Source organism: Centroberyx affinis, unplaced genomic scaffold, assembly GCF_046629955.1.
Source record: "Centroberyx affinis isolate AG114_WGS23_722 - 3 ecotype Tasmania unplaced genomic scaffold, CSIRO-AGI_Caff_v1 ptg000723l_1, whole genome shotgun sequence".
In the NCBI taxonomy this organism is placed as follows: Eukaryota; Metazoa; Chordata; class Actinopteri; order Beryciformes; family Berycidae; genus Centroberyx; species Centroberyx affinis.
In genome coordinates this window covers 212274-225262 of record NW_027279340.1, presented here as the reverse complement: position 1 = coordinate 225262, position 12989 = coordinate 212274, and the positions used below count along the sequence as shown (strand labels likewise).

Sequence of the window (12989 nt, the reverse complement as noted above, 5' to 3'; positions counted from 1 at the left end):
TCGTCTCGGGCCCCTGTTAAGGAAGGTAGGAGGCTGGCGGACGCAGCCCCAGCCAGCTTCTCCAAGCCGCTAATCCACATTTAATTGAACTCCAGAGACTTTGAAGTGAGTCTGCGATGCAGGCAGGTCTTATTCCTCAGAGAGAAAGAGAGAGAGGCTGTCCTCTGCTAAAGGCCTCAGCTGGTCCCCTCTGCTGTCCCCTTCCTTTAATGAGCTCCTTGAAGCTAACACGAGGCCTAGCTTGCTAGCTCACATTTGAATATTTTTGATTAATACCACAGCCTCTGAACCGTGCTGTGACAACCTAAAGTGACCTTTTTCCCTTCCTACCACATCCCTAACCACCCTCCGTCAGTTAAAACCTTTGAAACAAAAAGGAGAAGGTGAAACAAAAGCCTAGTTAACAAAGCATCGCTAAGTGGGCTAGTACCAAAGCTAAATACTGGATTAGTCGGAGTATGAATCACTGGGGCAGGGCCAGGCATCTGGGTCTGTCAGGCGCTATGACAGCCATCAGAACAAGTTACTCTGACAGCCACAGCAATTTCCATGGGGACAGATTAGGCTCAACTCATCGAAGCATTTTTAAATCTGGAGCTAGCTAACATAATGCTGTTTAGCCCATGTGTCAGTGACCTCTGTGGAATTACAGAAAATAGTCTAATCAGTTGTTTAGCATAAACTAGCCCCCTAATCTCACACTAATCCTTTGATTTGTTCCTTCAAGTCTAACTATTCCTATTCCTAAAAAAAGGCACACTATTTTCTTGACTTGCTTGTGCCTATCTCTTAAAAATCTACCTGCATTCTGAACACTGATTAGCTTTTAGTGAACTAAACATTTCCCATCACTCCCTCTGGCTGAATAGCGCTCATTCTCTCGCTGAAGGAATCTCTTTTTCATTGAGGCTGATCAATATAAGACATTAATCGTACTGTTCAGGACGACGTGCCATCAGAGTGTGAAAAATGAGCTAACGTGGCCTTCTCTCTCTCTCCCGTTCTTCCCATCCCTTCTCCTTTCCTTTCTTCTGATCTTCGTTGTCCTTCTCTGGTTTCTTACTTATATTCCTTATTTTATTTTTCTCATTGTTTCCTTTCCTTATTCCATCCACATCCCTCCTCCTTTTGCTCTCTCTTTTCCTGGCCTCTCCTCCAGATTCTGGCCTATACAGAGGGTCTCCATGGAAAATGGCTTTTCACGGAGATCCGCGCCGTCTTTTCCAGACGCTACCTACTGCAGAACACAGCGCTGGAAATTTTCATGGCCAACAGAAGTGAGATGTCAAACATTTTTACCTATATGCAACCATTTAACCTTGTAATTATAACCTTGGTGCACATATATGTACATACAAATTCCTTCTGTACCTTTAATGTTGTCAAGTTTCTTAGTGAATAACACTAGAGACACTCATCAAGATCTGTTGAGCGGCGATGTGTTGATTTGATGTTATATGAGGGAAGAAGATGTGTGATATAGCTAGGTGGTTCTCTCTTCCTCTACAGCGGCAGTCATGTTCAACCTCCCAGATGCAGCCACAGTCAAGAAGGTGGTCCACTGTCTTCCTCGTGTCGGGGTGGGAACGAACTTTGGCCTTCCACAGACCAGGTTAGACACACACTTACACACAGACATACACAGTCACACTTTATGTGGCTTATGGCTTATGGCCTGCACTCAGATTTTTGTCAGTTGATGCTAAACGTTCTCTGTGGATTCCTAGCTGTTCTGCACCAGCACATGAAAGTCATGGAAATACAATAAGTCATGGAAAGACAAAGGGGAAAGAGGGAGTAAAATAAAATAGAAGTGGAGAAAGTACCATAGGACGAGCACATGGTTGTCGCTTTTACACCTTAAAACTGGAAGGCTGTTTTTTTCTTTATCCATCGTCTCTCTCTTCCCTGTTCCACATGCACAAACAAACACACTGTGCAGAGTGGTCACCCATACCTCCATCCCTCCCACTCCCTCCTCACCCTCGCAGCATAATTGGCTTCACACAAACACAGTCCAGTTCATTTATTTATTCCCATCCTTGTGAAGCAAATAGTTGCTAGTAAGCCTGCAGGGCACAACCCCTCCCCTGCCCTCCCCCACGCTGCTCCTACTCTGTCTGGGCCTCGCCAAAGCCAAGCCCAGCCTGGTTGCTGCCATATCTGGTCCCAAGCCAAGATCCAGTGGAAATCGAGGGAAATTAAAGTAGTTCTCAAAGAGTGTTCTGGTGCTTTTGAAGGAATATATTTTGGGAAATAATGATACATTATCTAACGGTTCAGTTTGCTACACAATACTGGGTTCACAGTTCCATATTATCACAATATACTGTATAATTTTAAGAGTACGTTTTTGGGCATTTTTGCCTTAATTAGGTAGTTCAAAGTAGAAAGACAGGAAAGATTTGGAGAAAAAGATGGGAATGACATACGACAAAGGGGGTGTACAGGTGGCAACTTCTTTGTGACAGGATGCAACAGGGTTTATGGGAAATGTCGTCTTAATTTTGAGAAACACAAAATGCTACACATAGCACCTTTAAGAGTGAAGGCCATGTGATCAGTCTGTGAGTAAGAAAGCGCATTCAGTAATGAGTCAGTGTGGATGTTGGAGAGTGTGTACATGGAGAGTGTGGGTGAGAGAATGTGTGTATGTTTGTGTTGGGATCATTAATCAAGGCAGTTTGCAGGCCAGGGACACCTTGCCTCTTTGACCTGAGGACAGCTGTACAGGGCAGTTCAGTCTATGGCTCATACCAACACAACTCATATAGCCAGCACAACACATACAGTAACATTGCTTTACCAGAGTGCTACAATAATTTCACAACCACATTTCATCAACCATATAATCTTATATAGCTCATAATTTGATATAATCCTTTTACTGCCAGACAATCTTGCCAATACCAAGCACCTGCTTTCTTAAGATCATCAAAACCTTTCCTACTCCTTATCAAATGGCCACATTCAAATGTGCACAATTGTGATGTGTTATAGAGGTGCTTCAGAAATGCGGGAATACACAAAGAAAGTATGTTGGCACACATTATTGCTCGGTGACAGTGAAGAAAATCCGCATTAGTGTGTCATGTGGTAAACTCGTATTTGGAAAGGTCGTATTTTCACTTTTGAGAGGCCTAATGACTATAATCTCACACCCTGACAGTGATTAATTCCATCATTTTCCTTTGTTTTAATTGGATTGGGGGTCATTTGTATTTGTCCCACTGCATACATCATGCTCTGGGGCCTGTATGTGTGTGCGCACGTGCACACGAGTATGTAGTCAACCCAATTTATTGCATATTTTTCTTCCTAATTAGCAAGACCTTAAGTTCAATAAATATTTCATATAAGGACGTTTGTATGACGAAAGTTTAATAAAGCCTAAGGCTTTTTTCTTCTTGTGATGTGTGGACTTGTCCCCACTGACTTTGTCACTGTACTCAGAATTTGTCCAACACACACCAGGGCAAGAACACCTGAATGCCCACAGGTATTTTAATATCTGTCACACTAAGACTCAGGCATCTGATCTCATCTCTGTGTTTTCCTCACTAGACGGATCTCTCTGGCCACCCCTAAGCAGCTGTTCAAGGCCTCCAACATGACCCAGCGCTGGCAGCGCCGTGAGATCTCCAACTTTGAGTACCTTATCTTCCTCAACACCATCTCTGGTGAGGACACCGCCCAACACAGATATTGTGATGTTACTACAGACAGCGGCAAAGACCTGGCATTAAAATAGGGCAATACAGGGAATGTACACACACACCCCTCTGCACGCTATTACTTTTTACAGTTTCCAATACTTGAGTAGTCATTGTGAACATCATGTGTTGTCAGTGCTTGATGACATGATTAATCTATTCTCTCCTTTGCTCTTTCTCCCTCTCTTTCTCTGTTAAACTTCTTCTCTCCCTGCTCTCTCTCTCCTTCCACCAGGCCGCACCTTTAATGACCTCAACCAGTATCCAGTCTTCCCCTGGGTCATCACCAACTATGACTCTGAGGAGCTGGACCTTACTCTGCCCAGCAACTTCAGAGACCTGTCCAAGGTAAGACACTCCACACAGACCCTCTCCTCCTTCACTAGTCCTTTTCCTTATCTACAAGAGAGGGAGGCTAGTGAAGATGTGGGAAGCATTGTGTGTGTGTGTGTGCGTGTGTGTCTGTGTGTGCGTGTGTGTCGTTCTCCTAAGTCCATTTAGTGGCCGTATAATTGCCATTGATCATAGTTTAGTGAACCACCTCTTTAATCACTGGTTGCTGATTGCTATCTTTACACAGCTGTAGGGTTTTCCCCCTTAGTCTATTAGTCAGCTATTCAGTTGTTAGGGTTTAATGTTGAGAATGTAAGAATTATTTGTTGATTAGTGTTTAGTCTGAGTTTTTTTCTTTTTTTTCTTTTTTCAATAAAATTATTAGTATCTTTCTGACATCACACATACAATGATAAACCTGATCTAATGATCAGTTTGCATAGTTTAATATATTTGCAGTGGGACAATATTGTGAGAGAATCAGTTTCGCAAATTTGTCAGTGAAATGGTCTGTGTGACTAGAAGTTGACTTAAGAAATGTCTCTAGTTGAGGGAAGTGCGACCCAGCAGCCCTTAAAGAGGGCATGAAACCTCATCTCACTTGCAGCCTCTGTTTTTCTCCACATTCTCCCTTTGTGACTTCCATTTTCATTTTTTAGTTGTCATTTTTTGGTCATAATTCAAAGTTCATGAATGATTAATTCTAGTTTGACCTCCCTTAACACCCTAGGAAGTAAAGGAATACTCCCTGGTAGCTCCAGGCATCAAGTGATTTGGCTTAAAAAACAATGAAACATATCTTAAAATGCTCCCTCACACACTCACACACACACACTCACACACACACACACACTCACACACCCCTCACAGTACACCACCTCCAAACGCTTAAAATGCTTTAAAGATCCTCCTCCATAAATACAGACATGCAAGCATTCACTCACATATTCACATATACAGTCATGAACTCTCTCTCTCTGAGTATCTCTCTCACATACACACACACTTACTCACACACACAACACACACACATAAAACACAAAAACACACTCCAAAGCCTGCCAGTTCCTCTGCGTTGGACTGAACATCAATTGTGTGTAATGGTGTCCAGTGGTGGGAGGACAGAGGATTAGTTTTAGAGTGAGATGATTGAGCGACTGTCTAGCTGCTGGAACCAAAATGGCTGAATAAATCAGCCATGAAAACAAAGGCATGTGTTAATGGACAGGGGATACATTGGAGGAAATGCATTGCAGAGTTCCACCTAAGGGCATCCGTTCAGGTCCTGGGGCCATCCATGCTGAGGAAGAGGTGGAATTTTAGAGGTTCACGTCTAGTGAGACAGAATGGCACGTACTACACTACACTAAACAGTCATTAAAATACAGCATACCTTTTAAGTATATACACCACACACACACACCAACTACTCACACTTTCATTCATTCCCTTGTCATACACATTGAAACCCCCCAACAGTCAACACCTTGTCCCTCAGGTCTTCTCCAATCCTCCTTTCACTTTAGATCTGCTCCTCTTTGTCTCCATCCACTCATTTTATCCCTCCCAGTGTAGCTTCCCCCTCTGTATGAAGCTGTGTAATTTCTCTGTTTATTTGGCATCATGTTGCCCAGTAGGCTGAATTGTGACAGCCATAGTTGCCCCCCCAACACACACACACACACACACACACACACACACACACAGGCACACATACACATAAACACACACACCCCACCTCCTTCACTCCCCTACCCGCTCCTCCCTCCCTCCCGCTCTTCTCCTTTGCACTGCCGAGTTTGGACAGCTCAGCCTCTGTGCTCAGTCAAGCCTCCTAGCCCCAGGGACAAACTGAATGAGAGAGAGAGATGGGTGAAAGGAGGAGAAATAGAAAGACAATCAGAGGAGCAAAAGGAACAGGAGGAGAGAGTAAGGGAAGGAGAACAACCTCACTCGCCATCCCTCTTCTCCATTCTCCTTGAAGAGCGGAATAGCAGGGGGGAGAGGAAGAAGGGCGGGAGCGGGGCCAATCTTTATTACATCTGTTTTATTCATGTTGTTGACACGGGTGTGATATCGGTGTATGACCACTGGACCGTGGCAGACTGCAGTGTCTGGAAAAGGGCAAGCAGCGCCGCACAGCCGCCCCACTCCACCCCCTGCAATCACCCCCACCTCCCAATCATTTGTGCACTGCGTGTTTCTTTTGTTTGGGTCCTAATGTTTTCCGACCCCCACAGTTTAGTTTGGCGCAGTATGTCTGTCTCTGCATCTCTCACCACCTTGCTTTGGTTTTCTCTGCCCCTCTATTTTCCTCACGCCTTGTTTTTCTCCATATCTTTTCCATTCTCTATCCCTCTTTCTTCCTCCCTCCGCTTGTCTCTCACTCTGTGTCTCCCTGCTCTCCCTCCTCCTCCTCTTTCTCACCCTCCATGTCTCTCTTATCCACCTCTCATGTCATGTCGGCGGTTGTCTCTGATAGAAACAGGTCATTTGAGAAGCCTCCAGTGACATTGAGAAGCCAAATTGCCATGAACGTGTGTGTGTGTCACACACTGTCATCATCTCCGGCACAACAGAGGCCACACAGAATTTATGTTCCCTTTCTGCCAGAGCCATTCTGACCCCAGGGACTTTCTTATCATAAACTCTAACCTCAACCTGACATCAAACGCCGACCCCCGAGATAACATTGTAGTCACGATAAGCACACACTAGACCAGACTGCAAGTGCTGTAACTCTGCAATGGTTTTCCCTCCATCCTTCCTTTCATCCACATTCTACACATTATGACAATTTTTCCCACAAAAGTACGCTTCTGTCCTTCTACATATAGATCAGAAATTGTAGGATAAGTATAATTGGTTGATTGGATCAAACAGTTCCACATGTTAGAGTGCAGATTTTGCATGTAGAGTCTGTTTGCTGTGGCGTTTTTAATGAAGCAACTGTGATGCCTCAACAAACAATTAAAAGTGGTATTAACCTCCATAGATTAGGCAGTCTGTATTTGCATGGCAACAGAAATAGTAAGGCTTTATTGGATGTTCCCTGTACCTATGTGCTATAACCTACTACTCACAGCCAGATCAGCTAATGGTGTATTGATTTCACCATACGCGCCCCATATGTTTATCCCCCAGGCCCTCCACACCATTTTCACTGTTTAAATAGGACATTATACATAAACACTCCTTTCAAAAGGCTCTTTTGATTTATGACTCAAAGCCCTAGTGATGCTCAAATTGTCGGTAAGCCATTATACTTCATCACTGGTGACCCATTATTGTTCTAAAAGCAAAGTAGCGACGGATAATGTTAATATAATAGTTCTCAGAAAGATCCTTATTGCTCCTTATGGCAGTGTTTTTCTCCGGGTATACACATTTTCACAATATTTTTGCTCTCAACCTGAAGCTAATTTGGCAGGGAATCGAGTTAACTTATCTAACAAATTTACTTTGGAGGATATTGCAGGGAAGTGGGAACGGTTTGGCAGCATTACATAGCCAATAACCTGTACATTTTTCCAGTATAACTTCCAGTATAACTCCAGTATAACTTGAATCCTTTGGTCTATGCATGTTTTGTATTCTAGTTGTTTTGCAGTTTGAGATGTTTAGGAGTTGGACTTGATTACTAATAGTCAGTGTACAAAGTAATTCGATCTGGTTAGGGATATACTTTGCTCTTCAGTAAATGTTTTAAGCATCAACTCAACTGTATTACCCCTGCTTTAGTTGTAGTTACTGTAAGTATTTCTTGTGAATTTCACATCACATTAGCTTTACAATGGCTCTGTAACACCATCTCAATCTCCCCTCTTGATGAATAACTGATTAAAACTAATCCAAGATTAAAGCTCCAATGTTTACCCCTTCAAAGCCCCAGCACGAGCTCGTTCCGTGGCTTACTCTCCAGTCTAATTAAAACTTGATTGGATTGGTTCATTTATCTGAGTGCTCATCAGAGCGCTATTTGCTGCCACAACATATTAGGCCAATCTGTGGCGGGGCGGCGGCAGGCGTTCCATCAGCGCACTGGCGGGTACTCTGGTCTGATGTACGGCGCCGTCACCGCCACTCTGTTGTAGCTACTGCAAGCTGAGAGCGCTAGCCCCACAGTAATTTACAGCAGTAAACAATGTAGGGCTCACACACCAACAGCCCCCACATGCACTCACACACAATTCTCTCTCTCTCTGTCATTGTGGCACTCTCAGTCTTTTTTTTTTATTTTATATGCCTCCTCTCCCTTTTCTTTTTTTAATGAGCCGACTGTTATTAGGGCTATAAATCAGACCAATGGGTGTGATGTATAATTCACTGTGTGTACTCACCCACCCCCAGTGGCCCTGAGGAAGCCCACAGTGTGTCACTGTCAACGCAGAGCTGCACAGTGTGGCGGCATGAGGCACTATGCATTTTTCCATGTAAATTCGCACACCCTGGGTGATAAAAGTAGCCACACTCATGCGCACCATTTACAAATACTTGAAAAAAATACGCAAACGCTATACAGGGAAGGCAACCTGTTATTCTAGATTTCTTTCGTCTTCTGCACAAACCCTCTATGCATCACTCCCAGCACACACACACATGCACAAACACACACACACACGTGCGCGCCACACGTACACAAGCATGCCCCATTACACCCACACAAAACAGTAGCAGCAGCACAGATCAATATCGAAGCCTGGCCCTGGATGAGTCTTTCTGTGACAGGCACCCTATGATATGAAAGAGATCCAATTGATCCACACCAACCTAGACCCTCATCCTCAAAAGGCCATCATTCCATTACCATTGATCTGCTGTGTGTGTGTGTGTGTGTGTGTGTGTGTGTGTGTGTGTGTGTGTGTGTGTGTGTGTGTGTGTGTGTGTGTGTGTGTGTGTGTGTGTGTGTGTGTGTGTGTGTGTGTGTGTGTGTGTGTGTGTGTGTGTGTGTGTGTGTGTGTGTGTGTGTGTGTGTGTGTCTGAGGGAGATGGAAGAAGGGCGGGGTGGGGGGAATTTGAGGGAATGAGGCACAGCCAGCGGAAGACTAATAAAAATTGAACCAGCCTGAAAGTGAGTTCTATAAATGAGTATTTAAATAATAGCCAAGCCCCAAAGGGTTATTGGTTTTTGGAGAGCAATGGAAAATTAATGCAACTTAACCATTTTTCTGGACTACAAAAGGGTTGCTGACCAGTGTATTAGTTACAGATTAATAAAAATAGAAATTAAAGGAACCCACAACCTTGCTATTGATATTCCTACTAGGCCCTCTTTCATTGAAACACATTAGTTTTCTCTGACAGACTACAGCTGCAAGGGCTCTTTTTCACAGCCTCTAAAAAGCACTCTGTGGGAAAGGATTGATCTCTGTCTGAAGGGAAACATCATCTAATATTCATTTGAGATTGCACAAAGGTTACCAGCTTCATTTGCCCTGCACTGCTATGCTGCAAAGTGTGCTCCCTGAATGTGTTGAGTATAAATGAAGTATCGCCTCTCTGCTTTCCCTTTGCGTTCTCACTCGTCTCTCTCTCATTTCTCATCTTTATCCTCGCTTTTTTTGTCACTCAGCTGGAAGTTAAGGGTTATTTTTGCCTTTTTTGAGCATATGTCAATAAATATTCTGTGTGTTTTATATAAATGTACATTACATTTCTCTACAGCCCATCGGTGCTCTGAACCCCAAGAGGGCGGCATTCTTCTCAGACCGCTATGAATCCTGGGAGGATGAGCAGGTTCCCAAGTTCCACTATGGCACCCACTACTCCACCTCCAGCTTCACCCAGATGTGGCTGCTGCGTATCGTAAGTCATCATCCTCTACAATATTGGCCTCCATTGTGATTGATTCACTCATTCATTGTAGTATACATTTTTCAACCACTAGTTCCTCAGCTAACAGTTACATTCATTTAAAGTTCTTAAGATTAAATTGCAAGCAGTAGCTTTGAAGAGGGTGCAATATAGGTTCAAATGTACACTACCAGTCAAAAGTTTTGACACACCACATTTTTCTTTATTTTTACTATTTTCCACGTTTTAAAATAATAGTAAAGACATCAAAACAGATGGAATTATGCATGCAGTGACCAAAAAAGTGTTAAACAAATCAGAACTATCTTTTATTTTAGATTATTTGCCTTGATGGAAAGGCAAAAGGCTTTGGAAAGAAATTCATACATAGGCATCAACTTCACTATTTACAGTATATTTGTAGAGGAAACACATTTTACGCATTTAAAGGATAAGGCCGGTGTTTTTTAATGCATTGCTTACCCTCAACATATCCTATGAAAACAACAAAATCAGCAATGATTTTGTTTTGCCAGCAAATCTCGTCCATGCAGCCATGTCCCAGCAGCCATAGAACTCCATTGTATTAAAAAAACGATTAAAAACACTTCAAAGATCCATGCCGTTGCTCTGCAGCATATTTCATCATCATGATGCACCGGGCCAGCCGACTTTTTCCTCAAACAACTTAATAAGCTGGTTGTAAACACTTTGCGATCTCAGGAAAGTAGTTCCGTAGCACAGAAAATAGTCCCCGGAGTAATGAAGAATTTGTTCCCATTTGAATTTGATTTGGTAATAACTACAACAGCCTGACTTTTCGTGGTAACAGTTAGTGATTTTTAAAACTGAAACTATGTCTTTGTGAGCTCTATTTCAAGGTTTTTAGCTTACAATTAGCCAATTACTTCCAGGTTGAAGGCTAAAAACGGTACGTGGGCAGTCAGAAAGTAATGGGAGTAGAGCAAACGCATTGTTGATTTTGTTATTTTCATAGGATTTGTTGACGGTAAGCAATGCATTAAAAGACACCGGCCTTATCCTTTAAGCATAAGCCTTTAGATCAAAATGGCTTTAAGATAATGAAAAACATGCATTCAGTGAGGTGTCTCGAAACTTTTGTGTTTATTAGCATTATTTACAAATAAAAATCATTATTCATTTGCAAAGTTGCAAATTGTTATTTGTATTACAATATTTAGAAAGTTAATTAATTAATTAAATTAAATACATAAACATGACAATATGTGATCAATTAATTAGGACAACCTGCACTTATGCTGTAGTTACTGTTACCTCTTGAATTAATAGCACAGCCCATAAGCCCGACACTGGCTGTAAAAAGGCCAGTTTCATTCATTTTTGTTGCAATATCCTGAAAAAAATATATACATACATATGCATGGCAATATGTGTAGCCAACTAATTTGTCAACCCATTTTATTGAATCATTTATTATATTCATTATTTGTTTTTTGGAGTGTCATATTGTTAGTAATTGCTATAATTAGGCCCTGGCTCGACAGAGACAAATTGATTCATATTCAAATTAAAATTATATACCAATATCTACATACTAAATATTGCATCACATATTGTTCCTGACTTATTACATGTTATTTATATGATATGTCGTTGCCATATAATGAAACTGAGAAAAGTTGTACAATTTGATGTTTCTGTCATGAAAAATAAATGTTCACAGAATCTTGATGTCTTTGAGGAATGGCAGGTATCACATGTGAATTGATCTGTTTTTGAAGAGCGTGTGCAGCGTACATCGTACACTGGAGTGCTCTATTTTGGAACCTATATTGGATACCATCAGTCTTTCTATACAACACTCAGGGGAGAGAGAGGTTACTAACTTTCTCCAACACACAGTTTTCTCCTGTTATTGTCCCAGTAGCTCACTGTCTCAGTGACTCCCAGTAGAGCGACCTCATTGATCCCTGCACATCATTAGCTGGCTTACTCTAAAGCCACTTTACCAAAAAGCCCTTGCTTATAAGTGTCATCTAGAGATCCAATGTAACCTCAGAGAATAACTGAAAATGGTCGGGGCAGCAAGTGCCGACTTTTTTTGTGTATGCTTATTTTTGTGCATTCCATTTGTGACATTTTACAGAGTACTTAATCTTGTTCTGTTGTTTTAGCAGCATTGTGAGATAAAAGCTAGTTAACCTCAGACATTTTTGAAGTTTTTTTTACAAATGAGGCTTATGTCATTTTAGGCTGGCTTTAATTGGCTGTCTACAGTATTAGGCTAGTAGTCTGTAGTTGTAGCGCAGCAAATTGTGTCCATGTCACTTGGGGGTTATTGCTTTAGAGAGACGGCTATTGATCTGTTCTAACAAGATTAAACATGATTAGAAATGCATCAGTAACATGCGTGCATGGGCTTTATTACCTCACTGGGATTATTGCTATTTCATTTTATGTTATTTTTGGATTCCAGTTTGTGAAAGGGTATGTGACAAGAGTTGAGTTCAGTTGAATTCTATCGACATAGTGCTTTTATTAGATCGCAAACATCAAAGACCTTCATTGTGTATTTTTTTATTGCAAGACAAGGGATCTTATTTCAGTGTTCACAGTAGATATCGCCAAGTGCAATGCTAGAAATCAGACCTCAGATTGAGCAATTGTTTTTTTTTTAATCCACAGGAGCCTTTCACCACGTTCTTCCTTAACTTCCAAGGAGGGAAGTTCGACCATGCTGACCGTACCTTCTCCTCAGTGTCCCGGGCCTGGAGGAACTGCCAGAGAGACACCTCTGATGTCAAGGTACTGTACACACACACACACACACACACACACACACACACTCACAAGCATGTGCACACACACTCACACACCCCATGGAATGACTTAAGAAGATACCGCTAAGTTCCTTTTTCTTTTGAGATTGTTGACTAGTAACAAGGTTCGAAGCCAAAGAGATACAGGACAGAGCATTGTAGAAGAGTAAATCCCTATCCAGCATCTTTGCAGACAGAAAAAAAAAAAAAATTTCAAAAGAGTAATGTCCAGTCACTACCAATCATTGTCCCTCTGCAATGAAAGCTTCCTGGACTTCTGATCAAAGCGTTAGACTAATCCTGATCTGTCCCAGCCGTCCGTCTTGGATTCAGTCAGCTATAACCTGGA

At 42.1% G+C, this 12989-nt stretch overlaps 1 protein-coding gene across 3 annotated transcripts in view; it reads left to right on the top strand.

Annotated features, from left to right (window-relative positions):
• The window catches only part of lrba (LPS-responsive vesicle trafficking, beach and anchor containing), a 194802-nt gene that overhangs the window by 140320 nt on the left and 41493 nt on the right, over positions 1–12989 (top strand). For all 3 annotated transcript variants that reach the window (XM_071519725.1, XM_071519724.1, XM_071519723.1), the window contains 6 exons: positions 1160–1277; positions 1510–1612; positions 3565–3680; positions 3949–4061; positions 9711–9851; positions 12507–12626. In XM_071519725.1, coding sequence (XP_071375826.1) covers positions 1160–1277; positions 1510–1612; positions 3565–3680; positions 3949–4061; positions 9711–9851; positions 12507–12626 — 711 coding nt within the window. The remainder of the gene's footprint in view (positions 1–1159; positions 1278–1509; positions 1613–3564; positions 3681–3948; positions 4062–9710; positions 9852–12506; positions 12627–12989) is intronic.